The sequence below is a fragment of the Kwoniella pini genome, chromosome 3 (genome assembly GCF_000512605.2).
Source record: "Kwoniella pini CBS 10737 chromosome 3, complete sequence".
In the NCBI taxonomy this organism is placed as follows: domain Eukaryota; kingdom Fungi; phylum Basidiomycota; class Tremellomycetes; order Tremellales; family Cryptococcaceae; genus Kwoniella; species Kwoniella pini.
In genome coordinates, this window is record NC_091718.1 from 997,008 (window position 1) to 1,010,600 (window position 13,593).

General features: G+C 38.4%; 3 protein-coding genes across 3 annotated transcripts; 1 reads left to right on the forward strand and 2 right to left on the reverse strand.

The window, feature by feature from the left end:
- Positions 1-586: 586 nt before the first annotated feature.
- I206_102569 (uncharacterized protein) lies at positions 587-2,359 on the reverse strand (the record flags this gene model as incomplete). Its single annotated transcript, XM_019154678.1, has 3 exons — positions 587-685; positions 749-1,159; positions 1,220-2,359. 3 exons carry the CDS (start codon positions 2,357-2,359, stop codon positions 587-589), a joined length of 1,650 nt encoding a protein of 549 aa, XP_019012081.1.
- Positions 2,360-3,129: 770 nt separating this feature from the next.
- I206_102570 (uncharacterized protein) lies at positions 3,130-9,651 on the reverse strand (the record flags this gene model as incomplete). Its single annotated transcript, XM_070202588.1, has 25 exons — positions 3,130-3,393; positions 3,535-3,795; positions 3,853-4,191; positions 4,245-4,295; positions 4,357-4,513; positions 4,572-4,588; positions 4,631-4,688; positions 4,741-4,832; positions 4,895-5,050; positions 5,123-5,155; positions 5,216-5,555; positions 5,686-5,954; positions 6,005-6,099; positions 6,155-6,479; positions 6,539-6,775; positions 6,834-6,905; positions 6,958-7,007; positions 7,064-7,164; positions 7,226-7,472; positions 7,531-7,614; positions 7,675-8,329; positions 8,384-8,425; positions 8,474-8,869; positions 8,974-9,502; positions 9,569-9,651. 25 exons carry the CDS (start codon positions 9,649-9,651, stop codon positions 3,130-3,132), a joined length of 4,953 nt encoding a protein of 1,650 aa, XP_070058689.1.
- A 945-nt stretch (positions 9,652-10,596) lies between these two features.
- On the forward strand, positions 10,597-13,361 carry I206_102571 (uncharacterized protein; the record flags this gene model as incomplete). Its single annotated transcript, XM_019154680.1, has 2 exons — positions 10,597-10,664; positions 10,730-13,361. The coding sequence occupies 2 exons, from the start codon at positions 10,597-10,599 to the stop codon at positions 13,359-13,361; spliced, it is 2,700 nt and encodes an 899-aa protein (XP_019012083.1).
- Between the last annotated feature and the right edge of the window lie 232 nt (positions 13,362-13,593).

A 13,593-nucleotide genomic window follows, 5' to 3' on the forward strand; every position in this document is an offset into this window, starting at 1 on the left:
GTATTAAACAAGTTTCCATTAATATGGAATATTTTCAACAAGTGAAGATATCATTGAGTAATTTTACCATTAGACAAATGAAGGTTGATAAAATTGTATATGCATTTATTCAACATATTGAATTTATTGTATTTAATCTGTTTGATACATCCTTACTTCCTCGTTATCCTTCTTTCTCCCTCTTTAGCGTTTGGCAATCATTCCATCGATATGAATATTTTGAAAAAGGGTTTTGTACAGTACATACAGATACGATATACAGTACAACTAATCAACAAATTGGTTTCAATGAAATATGATGCTAATTTATCATTTTCCTTGCAGATTGCACATGAATTACCCAGCATGAAACCCAAAAAAAAAAGAATCTAGTTATCAGTCCCACAATTAACTTTGATTTGACGATCTTTCATGTACAAGTCAATACTCTTTTCTTCCATATCTTTCTAAATGTGTTTCACATAAACCATTTGAATGTATTGCTCGATTTGATACACCGGTATTGGTGTTAGCTTCCAAAATCCCGGTTTCGAATATTACATTTTGTCCAGCACAATTTCAGTTGTCCACTACGCGTTACGGCAGATTAGCCAGGTTTCGACATATCGCCTGCAGATGCTGCTGCCAATCTAGCTTTTTCTTCGGCTTTCTTCTTTTTACGCTGTAATTTCATATGAACGAGACCCTATTGACCCAATACTAATTGTTAGCAAAAAATTATCTATCAATTTTGATTGATTACACCTACGCAAGCATTACATAGAGTTCTAGGACCCATTGGACCTCTTCTCCATTCAGGAGTTTCAGTAGCCCCACAACCTAGACATTTTGGGGTAGCTTTTTTTGGACCACTCGCCCCATTTTCCGTGATACCCGTTGTCATTCCATTAAGACTTGTACTGCCTTGGGCTGAACCTGAATTTCTCCTTTTCCCTTTCTGATTAATACCGAGTGGATCATTGTGATTATAGACTTGAATAGGTGGTGTTGAACCGGTGAGGGACTGATAAGATTCCGAAGACAAATCGATTAAAGATTCGAAAGTTTGTCTAGAAGCTGAATTTGAGTAGTTCAAGGAAAGTGCTGTATCAGAATCAGATTGACTTGCAGGCATGATATGAGGTACAGCTGAGAGAATATAATTGTAAACCTCAGAAGCCTTTAGATGGATAATTCTATCAGTTTAGGCAGATTTCCAAGAGAATCATAGGTGACTTACATTAGCGAATTGCTCAGGACCGATATTCAGCGAATCCATTGGCCTTCCTCCTAGAGGAGGAGTAGTCATATAACCTTCCGGCAAAGGTACATTTGCGTACATTATACCGGGATATCCTGCACTTCGAGGTGTATTATCTGGTAAATTTGGCTCGGACCATGATCTACCCATTGCCATCGTATTGGAATTTGAGACACCTGAAGCGGACATTTGTTGTTGTTGGGGATTAGGAGGTGGTAACATTGAGCCGGAAGTAGCTGGAGAAGCTGAAGAGACTGCTCGTTGATGTTTAGTGTAAGGTTGAAAGCGTGGTGAGGGGTTTGAAGATGATCCACCAAGAGATAGATTAGTATGATGTGGTGATGCCGATATTTGACGATGTATAGAGATAGGTGAACTAGTAGATGATTCTTGATAACCTTGAGAAGGTTGAGATTGTGATAGTTGAGAAGCTGAAGTAGATGATGGTCCAGGTTGCCAAGTTGTTAATCCTAATGAAGTTCGATTTGAACCGCTCCAAGAATTGTAAAGAGGAGTAGGATTTTCAGGTGCTAATCCTGATTCTCTGATATTTGGAATCCCAGCTAAATCCATTAGAGCTACACTTTGATATCCGCCTATACCATTTTTATTTCCAATTGAACTTTCTAATCGAGGAATGAAGGGCGATGAAGCAGAAGAAGGTAATTTGATACCTTCAAGTAAATCAGGACCCAATGGACCAAATTTTGCTGATCTTTCCCACGCTGCCTGACCTTGAGCACCAAAGCTATCTTCGCCCTCCGTCAGTTCGGTCGATCCCGATGGGAAAGGAGAAGAAGACGAAGAGAACCTTGATTCGGGATAACAAGAAGGCAGAAATGTGGAAGGTATACAAGGTGGTTCATGTATCAAATTGGATTGTAAAGGATCATGAGGTTGAACGCGTCGTTGATATTGAGGATTTAAACCTGTCTGGCTGGTTTTGGGTAAGATTAAATCATTTGATGTTATTGATAAAGGAGTAGGTACGTATGGTGAAGAAGTCGCTTCGGATGAAGTTGAAGGTTCACTTGGTGGAGGAGGAATATTACTATTATTGATAAGGTTTTGGGAAGTAAGGTATCCCACGGGCAGACATTGATTATTCTGTCTACTCATTTCGAATATTGATACTTTCCATTATATTGACCAAAAGACCTAAGTGATTTCTACACAAACAGGTTTTAACGATTGGTTAACGGGTCTGAAACGAGAATTGTAAACCACATTGAGTTACTGAGATTGTTGAGTAAGGTAGAATCATCCATGTGCGAGAAGAGGGATCAAGACCAATATGAAAATGAATATATATGATATGTGTGGCGTAATCAAGACTTTTATGGAAATGATGATAACACGTTAAACAGATGTAAAATAACGGATTGGTGAGAGTGTTTTATTGCATTGATATAAAGGTAATTTAAAAACCAATTATTATTAGTTGATAAATTGACAAGGTCGCGGATTTAAGAAATAATACCAGTCGTTTAAGATAATGATCGACTGGGGATCCCTTCGTAAAGTGAATGAGGGGGGCGGAAATGAGGGAAGCGGCAGTAGTAGTGTTATCAGTTCTTTGACAATATCAAAGTATGAAAATGAAGTAGAATGTTACGAGTAGTATAATTGAAAAAGGGTCCGAGCACGAATAGACTTTTTATTTCTAATTTCTTATTTCTTAATATTCCTAATTAGCTATATTTCTATTTATGGTAATTATTCATGATACCCTTTTTATCCTGAATATCAACGTAAATAGGAATAACCGGTTAGTACTAGTTCCCACTCCATCACTGGAAATGCTCCATATACTACAAATATGACTCCACATGCATCCAAATGATTAAACACTAAAATCCATTCTCATCTATGTATTGATACTTTTATAATTAAACACTGATAGCAGATTGTCTACTGACAGTACCACCTTCCATTGCCATTACCAATTTGGCGAAATAACTATTTGGATTACTTCTTAATGAATTTGGTGAATCATATTCAATCACTTTACCCGAGCCTAAAACCAAAATCTTATCATAATCCATTACAGTAGATAACCTATGAGCAACAGTTAAAACAGTTGTTGAAGAAGGTAAATTTCGAATTGATCTTTGAATCAAAGCATCAGTTTCGAAATCAACAGATGCCGTTGCCTAAATTATGGATCACAATTCGAAAGTCAGTAAGGTATTACCAAAACATCCCTGAAGCCGATTGGAAGTGGTCATAAATCGGTTATAGAGCAGTCAAAGGATAAAAGAGGTTTCTTTCGTAGAGTATGAACTTGAACGCACCTCATCAAGAATCAGCACTTTACTATTCCTGACTAACGCTCTAGCCAGAGCGACCAATTGTCTTTGCCCTTGACTCAAATTACCTCCAGCAGCTGCAATCTGAGTATCAAGGTTGAGTCTTTGTGGTGTGGCCGATCCACCTTGTTGACCGGGTTGTCTAGTTTGACCTAGACCAGAAGACTGAAGGGCGTCGTTAAGCTCGGCATCATCATGTTCACCGAATGGATCAAGGTTGAATCGTAAGCTTCCAGACAAAAGGACCTGCACATGCATCGCGTGGTCAGCGCTTTGAAACCAAACTATATGTCAACGACTCACAGGATCTTGAGGGATAATAGTCACTTGACTTCTAAGCGCATGCAAATTCATGTCTTCCGTCTTTCTTCCATCGATGATGACACTTCCAGTGGTAGGTATCATTCGCAATAAGGCGAGAGCCAACGTAGATTTACCACTACCTGTTCGTCCTACGATCCCCACCTTCTCGCCATTTGCGATGGTAACTTGCAGCTTGTCAAGCACAGTAGGTCCATCAGGTGAATATTTAGCTGATAGCTTGTCGAGAACAATGGAACCTGAGGTCGGCCATGACGCGGGTGGTTGTTTTGATTCAGTGAATTTGGGTTCTTGATCGATTATCAAATAATCTTCGATTCTCTGTGGCTCCTAGCATGAGCTGCAGTTGCCGCATACCAATCAATCTTACTCACTTCGACTGAATTACCTTGGACCTCCATTTCATTGACTAATCTTACCCACCACTACGCGAGCACACATCATTTAGCTTTAGGGAATGATATGACAAAGTTTTAGCTGACTTACCAGGATCATAGCAGAGAAAGATATAGCTTGACTCAGGGCAAAACCGGTAGTCGAAGCGTCAAGTCTTGGGCCATAAACAAGGAAGGCAGCAAGAAGAGAAGCAAAGAGACCGCCTAACATGTCAATTCGGATAGTGACCCATCGGTTCAAATTATAGCTGTAAATAAATATCAGTGAGAATCCTCAAATACTTGAAAGGCTTAAGGACAGCTTACAACTGCAAGAACAACGGCTGTTAGCAATCTGTACAATAAAAATATAGGTTCCCACTCACAGCAGTAGCAGCTCTGGTGTATTTGTCCGCTTTTCGTTGAGCTTCCGCTCGTAATTTTCTGCAGAAACGTAATTAACCTTTATGTTGATTTAATTGTGGGTCTCACTCACTGTTGAGCACCGTAGGCTCTGATAGATACAATACCATTCACAGCAGCCGAAAAGTGAGAGAATAATGGTGATTTGGCATTCGACATTTCTCTCTAATAATGGTCCGATCAGTATTCACACATGGCCAATACGCAGAATATTTATTCAGACCTACCTTGACACTAAGTTGACTGTGAATATACACTTCACCCAAGAAAGCACCGACAGCTCCGATGATGACAGCAGGGATAGAGAATATAGGTACTAAGGCAATGACTACTCCGAACTTGAGAATGAGTCCAACGGAAATATCGGCAACTTCCGAGAAGGTCTGCGCATTAAGTTAGATGAGCCGAAGATTCTCTCTTGTACTCCTGAACATCAACTGGAAAAGAAGACTCACGTCGGTGAAAGAACCGTCAACGTTCTTCATATCCTGCTCAGTGAGATTATTAGCTCGATTTGCGATCCCGAAGAGCCAACAGATATGACATACCTTAGTAAATCTAGAAATGATTCTCCCAACAGGTGTAGAATCCAAAAATCTCATATATGCTCCAAAGATCGTATTGGTCAACTTCCTATGAATTTCTCTTGATCCTTTAATTGCTCCAACGTAGAACAATATCGCTGAACCAGCTAAAGATCCTAAACTTAAAAGTACCCAAACAATGTACAGACCAAGATAATATACCGCTGAGACTCTCTCAGGATGTTCTGACTCTTCATAAGCTCTTGCCCATCGTCCAAGCCAATAAGTTTGGAAGGCACTGAATCCTTGTCCACCTAAAATTAGGATGAAGTATAATAGCCAGAAGATAGGTCCACCGAAAGTTCTACCATACCCACAAATATTAGTGATACTGGAATTCATGACCAAGAATTGGTAGGTCGGATGACGAGAAGAATCAAGAGGAATAACGATATCTTTGATTGATGAAGGGCAGGAAAGCCAGGCTGACTCACGAGAAGAACGAAATCATAGCTCTCTTTGAAATTCTACCTTCACTCTTCTCTTCGTCTTTGACCAATTTATTAGCAGGTTTCTTTTCTTCCGCCTGTTTCTCAGCAGAGTAAGCCTCTTCGGAAGCTTTGACATCCTCTTGAGCTTCTTTCTCGATATCTTCATCCGGCAATTCAGCATCTTCAATTGGTCCTTGGGATTTGACACTTCCATCTTGGTTGAAAGCAAGCATGTAATCTGCGATAGGAGCAGCAAGTCCAACGTGATGCGTCTATTCGACTTATCAGCGTCACTCACTCGCTTTGCATTTTTAGCACTTACGATGAGTAATACAGTTCTGTTTTTCATCAAATCGCCCTTGAAAAGGTTATCAATGATCCATCTCGAAGTGAGTGTATCAAGCGCAGAGAAAATATCTAATATCGAAACTGTCGTCAGCTGTATTCGCTAAAGAGAGAAAAGCAGACATACCATCGAGCAATACTACCTCAGTCTTCGAGTATACAGCTCTGGCAAGTGTCAATCTAGCCTTTTGTCCTCCACTAAGGGTTATTCCCTTTTCTCCAACTTCGGTTTCATCCCCATCATCAAATAATTTAAGATCAGGTTCGAGTGCACAAGCGCGGAGGGTTTGGACGTAACGATCGTGCTCGTATGGCTCGCCGAAAAGAATATTGTCTTTGATCGAGTCTGACATACACCAACTTTCTTGTGCTGCATAAGAGACCCCACCTTCTCTTGGCAAGTGGAAGAAAGATCCTTGCTTTTGCTCAAAGTGCAATTCGCCAACAAGGGCCTGAAAAGGCGGGGATCAGTTATATCCTCTCATTCAAGGCGAACCAGGGATCAGCTCACCTTCAGTAAAGACGATTTTCCACTACCTGTAGGCCCGGTAATCAAATTGATTCTGTGCTTGACAAAGGTGACTTCGGGTATCCTAAGGCTGAAATCTTGAGTATTGCCATCTTCGAGGGCGCCCCAACTGAAAGTAGCATTTTGTATCCTAATCAAGCCTTCAGTCTCAGCTTCAAGTTGTTCGCTGCTTCTAATAGTAGCAATTTTGCCTTCCGAATATTCATCAATCAATTCGCTCTGTCAAGCTTGGGAGTCAGCCGTGGAGGCATTGGATGCAGATAGAAGTGATACTGACAGAAGTCAAAAACTTGTCCATTCGTTGTATCGAGACCCAAGCGGTCACAAATGAGTTGATCAAGTAGAAACACTGAGACCAAATGTTCAGTAATGTTATTATAAATGCAATGATGGTAACTCACCATTCCCATCTGACTCTTAACCAACTCGAAAACGACCATACTCGTGAATACTGAGATCGTCATTAGGTATAATCATCGAATGGGCAAATAGGTGGGTAGGACTCACCGGTGGCGGCTGAAAGCTGTTTGCCTTGTACCAAAGTATACATCGCAAAGGTAACGACCATCGTGAGAACAGGCAAAACTTGGTTGAGGATAATGACAGCTCTAAAGAATTTTCGTGAAAATTAGTACTACCCCAAGGACTAATGAGCGCAGTGATACGTACAAAGTCATCAATCGCCTTTGCCAGATCAGATGTAACTCGTCTTCTCGCTTGGCGGCAATTCGATCTTTGATCCTGTCTTCCCAGCCGAACATCTTGATCATTCTCAAAGCTCCGATAGCTTCGGTGATAGAATCTATTCTGGAATCTGTCGCAACCATCCTTCTATTTTGGAATTGCGCGTTGAGCTTGGTGATGAGACCAGGAATTGGGAGCGTGATAAACATTGTCAACATTCCAACAAGAGCACCTACGATACTCGCCTGATCAGCTAGGAATTTCTCAACACGGAAGATTTGATTACTCACTCCAACTCAGGATCCGGTACAGGAGGTAGATACACAAGGCGAGCTGGATCGGGGTGTATACAAATACAAGCGCGAGATCTCGACCTATCAACGCGGACCATCAGCCCTGTCATACAAAGAGGAAATGGCTTTTGCTCAGCTTACCTTCTAACACCGACTCAACATCCGCAGCCATTAACACGTTGATCTTTCCTGCCAGACCTTGACCTTTGGTTTTCTTAGCTTCCTCATTGGCGGCAGCCTCTTTATCGTCCTTTTTGTCCTTGTTCGATCCGGTGGAACTTCCAACTTGAGTAGTCTCGTTAAATTGAGGTCCATCACTAGATAAGATAGCCTCAGTAGCGCCGGGGCCAGGCTCGGTGGTGTCTTCAATCCTGATCTCGGGTCCAGTACTATTCTGGGTTTCTTTCTCATTGCCATCATCGATAGCGTCTTTCATCCTGAGTCTAAGTGCGTGATCGAACAAAAGTTGGGTCAAGAGTGCTTCACTTCTAACTAAGCATCGAGTAGTTGTGAACACATAGTACTGAATGGTCAATGACCCAATTGTTGGACCAATGAACAGGAATGCGACCCATACGATCGGCCTGAGTGTCGCTCCCTCTCCGTCTGTTTCTAGGTAATCTAACAACTTATTGATTCCTACGGACCCTGCCATTTCAGCTACGGCAGACAAAGCGGCCATGACACAAACGATGATGACTTCCTTTCTGAAGACAGTGAGTAGTGCAGTAAGAAGATTACGGGGTTTGAGACCTTTTTCTCGTCGACGAATAGGATCAAGAGTTTCCATGTGTTTCTATATCATATCCAACATTAATAAATCATATAGCGTTTATGCGATGAAGCTCACGCTATACAGAAGTTCCGCTCGATCATAGTCCGCCAAGGGGTGCTGAAGGGTTGTCAGTCTGAGCACGAGCACGTAGTTTTACAGACTCACAAGATCGTCATAAGGTAATGAAGGGGTCTTCCAAGCTTTCCAGACTAATCCAGTCATAAACTCATAGAAAACGTAGAACAACCAAGGAGCCGTTTGCTCCGGGTGTATCTCGTTCTCTGGAGTAGGGTTCTTAGGATCAGCAGGAACGTATGTTCTGGGTCGGAGTAAGGGTATGAGAACCGCTGCAACGGAAAGGATAGCGAGTCTTGACCAAGTAACGGCATTATTGAGGTCAGATGGGACGAGGTGATATGTTAGAAGCGGCCATAAGTCTCTGTACGCATAAATTGCCCAACCGACGACAAGTAGAGTGTCCACATGTGCGATCAGGTGCCTTCGTAGGGGAGTAGCTGGTCGGAGGGTGAGTAAGAGGAATGCGAAGATAAGGGTGTAAGTCTGATCAAGAAGATACGCAGAAATCAGCGAGATGAGACATGACATATGGGATTATGAAACGAAGTACTTTATACCGTCAATGAAGAGATAATACGAGGACTCACGTAAAAGCCTACTACGCCAAATTCCCCCCATTCCAAGCTTGTATAATCGTCCATCTTTGGCTTTCTGTGCTTCTTCTTTTTGTCTTTCTTATGTTTACCCCAATGGCCCTCTACGCCCATCATATCATCATCCTGAAGTAGACTAGCTTTATTATCTGGAGATTCAGCTTGAATCGCTGCGTAAACCGTAAGACCGAGGAGAGTAGCGATGCAAAGAGTTCTTATCACTTCAAGGAAGAAAAGGATTGATCCGTATTCTTTCATAGATCGAATATGAGCCCTAAAGTCTGACCATAATCCCCCTGAAGGCATATAAGGTTCTGCAGGACTTGGTTGAGCTGTTTCGATTTCTTCAACATCATCTCCATCTTCATCTACTAATATGGGTTGATATTCTTTTTTCGGTAATAAAGATTTAATAAATCGATATATCCTTGGTATGGTGAATGATAATAGCAAAATTCCAGCTGAAATGAATACCAAAATAGGGAAGAAGAATAACGTATGCCTCACTAAGAACGGTGATGGACTGAAAGTAATCCATATTCAAGTCAGTCGAAGTAATGTTGAGGAGTATGACCAGTTAGCGACTCACTGGCTCTTCTTCGATTTGGAAGCTGTAACTTCCACTACATCTGACAATACAGTGAAGACAGATTGAGCGTTGACGCTATCCATCTTGACCATTTTTTTGCTTTTGCAGGTCAAGAAAGCAAAGGAACGAACTTGATGAACCAATGCTCTTGATTTAATGTGTATTGAAAGTGAAAATTGAGTCGATTGATTTTATTTATGTCTATATGATACACCATGCGGTTCCAAGATTATGTTATCTCGAATATCAATTATTTAGCTTATTTAGTTTATTCGTCATCACTTTTGATTTCAAACCCATATGGTCCACACACACCACAGGCACAATTAAGATAGATGATCCCTTAAGATTCCTTTCTTTCCCTTATTCTCCCCGTCGGTCATTCCCAAGTTCATATCTTATCCCCTTCTCAACATGACTTTTACTATCCTCATGATTGGCTCACAACAAAATACATAATACATATATATCGAATTCGGGATCCTGATAAGCAGCATAGCTCGAAGCACAATACCATCATTCATCAAAATCATGTACGGAACAGAGTTTTGTGCATGAGATGGATTTTACCAATTGATCATTCATACTCATAGAACCGATGTCAGAGGTTCACCTCCGAGCACAAGCATAAGTATGTAATTAAGCTGTGGTTCTTCAGTTCATGATTGGTGCAGCCTCTTGACCTTGTCAAATCATATTCTGCTGGGAAGGCGGATTGACAAGCATAGACAGTCAATATCGCAATTTACTGGTGGCTGACATTCGAAAGATGTTCAAGATCTCCCCCTCATACAGGATCACTGACATCAACATAACACTAATGATTGTTCGGATGACATGCAAATAATCACATCTCCTTCTCTTGTCTTCTTGCGTTGTGCTGCTTTGGTACATCATTTGATCCTATTTTATTTACTTTTCATTTACATCAAATTACTTTGGGGCAGAGCTCCTTGTGATTCTTTTTACTAATCAAATTCAAGAAATCTTCCCTTTTGAAGGTGACGATCAATTCGACATATTATAGCATGTCCGGCGGAATAGGGCTTGGTTTGAGTTCTTTTGGAATACAACAGTCCCCTTCAACGATTACTACGTAAGTAAATCTTCCTCGTAGTTGGTAAAACTCGCAAGTATGGGTTTTTGTTGATCCCTGTATAGCCCATCAACTTCAGTTGATTATGACACAAAAGTGAAATCAATTCATCCAGCATATCATGTAACCTTACCCAAACGATCTCACCGAGGTCCTCGTTCTTTGGGAGTTGGCAAACGATTCTTATCATCTCCTTCCAATAAATTACCTCCAACAATATATGACAAATCATCTGGTAACCCACTTTCAATACTTTCTTCAACTTCTGATTCAAACATCAACAGTTTACCCTTAAATTCTCCTCAAATGGGATTAGATTTAGTTAATATAAATCCTACTCAACATTTAATACATCAAATGAAAAAGCGTTCTTTAGAAAAACGTAATTTCGGTTTAAGTTCAAATGATCCTTTAAATCGCATAAATCAAATTGTATCATCATCATCTTCTTCTTCTTCTTCAACTACTACATTATCACCAACAGTAACATCTAGTCCAACTTTAGTAAATTCTTCATCATCACCCAAAATTACATCTTCACCAATTATTCCAAATTCACCTAAACATGTTGATATGTTAGGTCCTTCAATTGCTTTATCAATTGTATTAGGTTTATTAGTTTTAGGTGTAGCAAGTTGGGTAGGTATACATTATAGAAGAAAACGTTTATTGATTCAATTAACAAATTTGGAAAATGGAATTCAAAATTATAATAAAAGGAGAGAAAGAGATTTTGATGAAAAATCTTTCACTTCAGAAATGTTTAATGCTTCAAATGTTGTTGAAAAAGGATTAAAACCAAAAACTTCTTCTTCTTCTATTGAAAATGAACAAATTGATCGATCAAAGTATGATAATCTTGAATTAAGATCTAGTTTTATATCATACAAAAGACCTATAAATGTTTCGAACAGTCATGGAGGTAGAAGAGTTAGTTTTGTCGATACAATTGAACATCATTCCGATGATGATGGAGACCATATTCGCGAAAGCGAGATTGAAGGACAAATAAGAAGACATAATGTTTTACCTCCTCCTCGATTCATGGTTGCCTGTTTACATCAGCCAAATCCACAACTTGAAGCGGAATATGAAATTGAAGAGGGAAAGGATGAAGTAGAAGATGATAATGAAGCTCCTATACCTTCTCCTAGGAGTTCCATCGCACCAACTTTGGAAATTATCGAAGAAGAATCTGAAGAAGAATTCATTCATTCTGTTGAACTAACTGTCTTTGAAAATGAAGATGATTATGAAGAGCAGAAAACGATGACAATGAATAAGAGGGAATCTATAATTTCTAATAATTCATCAAATCACTCTTCAACTTGTTCAGCAGATTATACAACTGCATCAGCTAGATCAAGTATATCATCTTTATCTGCATTATCTATTATATCTTCTTCTTTTCCTCAAACTCCAAAAAATCCTTCACCTTCAACTCCTCCTTTTGATTCACAAAAAATTCAAGATCGAAATATAATTGAATCACCAGATATCTTAATTGATTCACCAACACCAAATGGTGGGTATGGTAAATTTCAAACAAGACGTAAAAGATCACAATCTCAAGGAAACTCAAATTCAAATTTTGTTGAAATTAAAAGACATGATTTATTACGAACTGCAGTAGGTAGAACAATGAGTTTACAACCAACTAAAGAGGTTAAAGAATTTATAAGATTAATGACGATTAATCAAGAAGAAATAAAACCTTTACCGCGTGAAATGACTACTCCCAAAGAACCCTTTAAGAATGAAGATATACCGAATAAAGGAATTTCAATTCCGATTAGCATTGAGAGGGTCGCAGACAATGTTGATGTACAACAAGAATTATTGGAAGATTTAAGAATAGCAGCTTTCATTTCTTCTAAATTAGAAGAAAAAGTTACCAAAGATTTAGAATTTAAAAATCAACAAGAATTAAAAGAAAGTAAAAACGAAAATAAAAATAAAAATAAAAATAAAATTGAAAGATCAATTTCTGTTCCTGTAAAATTATTACAAAGTAATAAATCTATAAAATCTGAAAAATGTAAAAATGAAAATATTGAAATAATTATTCAAAGTCGAGATGAAAATAAGATTCAAAAACGGCAATCTGACTTCATTTTCAAAAACAAGAAGAATTACAATGATGAAAACTTATTCAAAAATCTAAATAATTATGAGCTTCAGAATAATAATGAGCTTCAAAAAAACAAACATTTGATAAATAAAGAAAATACAAATTCAATATTATCTGAAAAACAAATTGATCTTTCAAATCATTCAAATTTAACGATATCAAAAAAAGAATCATATAATATTGAAGAAAAGTACCACCGTGATGAATATAAATTAGAAATAGAAGAAGAAGAAGAAGAAGATATGGAAATTGAAGAAGAACAAGAAGAAGAAGAAGAAGAAGAAGAAATAGATTCAATTTGGGATCCTGAATTATATCAACAAGATCAAATTGAAAATGAAGATTATATTCCTTTTGAAGAATATTATATTAATTTCGAAGAAAATGATATTAATGATAATGATATCAATATCAATCAACAACAAGAAGATCAATTTTACTATTATGAAGAATATGAAGAATTAGAATTAGAAGAGATTGAAAAATACAAAGTAAATTATCAAAATAATCATCATAATAATAAAAGACAAAATCATGTTCCACATATTAAAGTAACTAGTCATTAAATATTGAATTGGAAAGAAGAATGTTTTAAAAAATGCGTAAAAAATAATCGAAATCACATAATTACGATTTCGATAGAAATAAAGGTATGGGATTGATGTTGTAATATGATAATTCTAATTTGGAAAATTGATATGTTTTACTGTATTTGATTATGTAGATCAACAAAGATGTAGAATAGATAAATTGTAATTAGCAACATTAGAGTATATACCAGTTTAACAATATCGTATG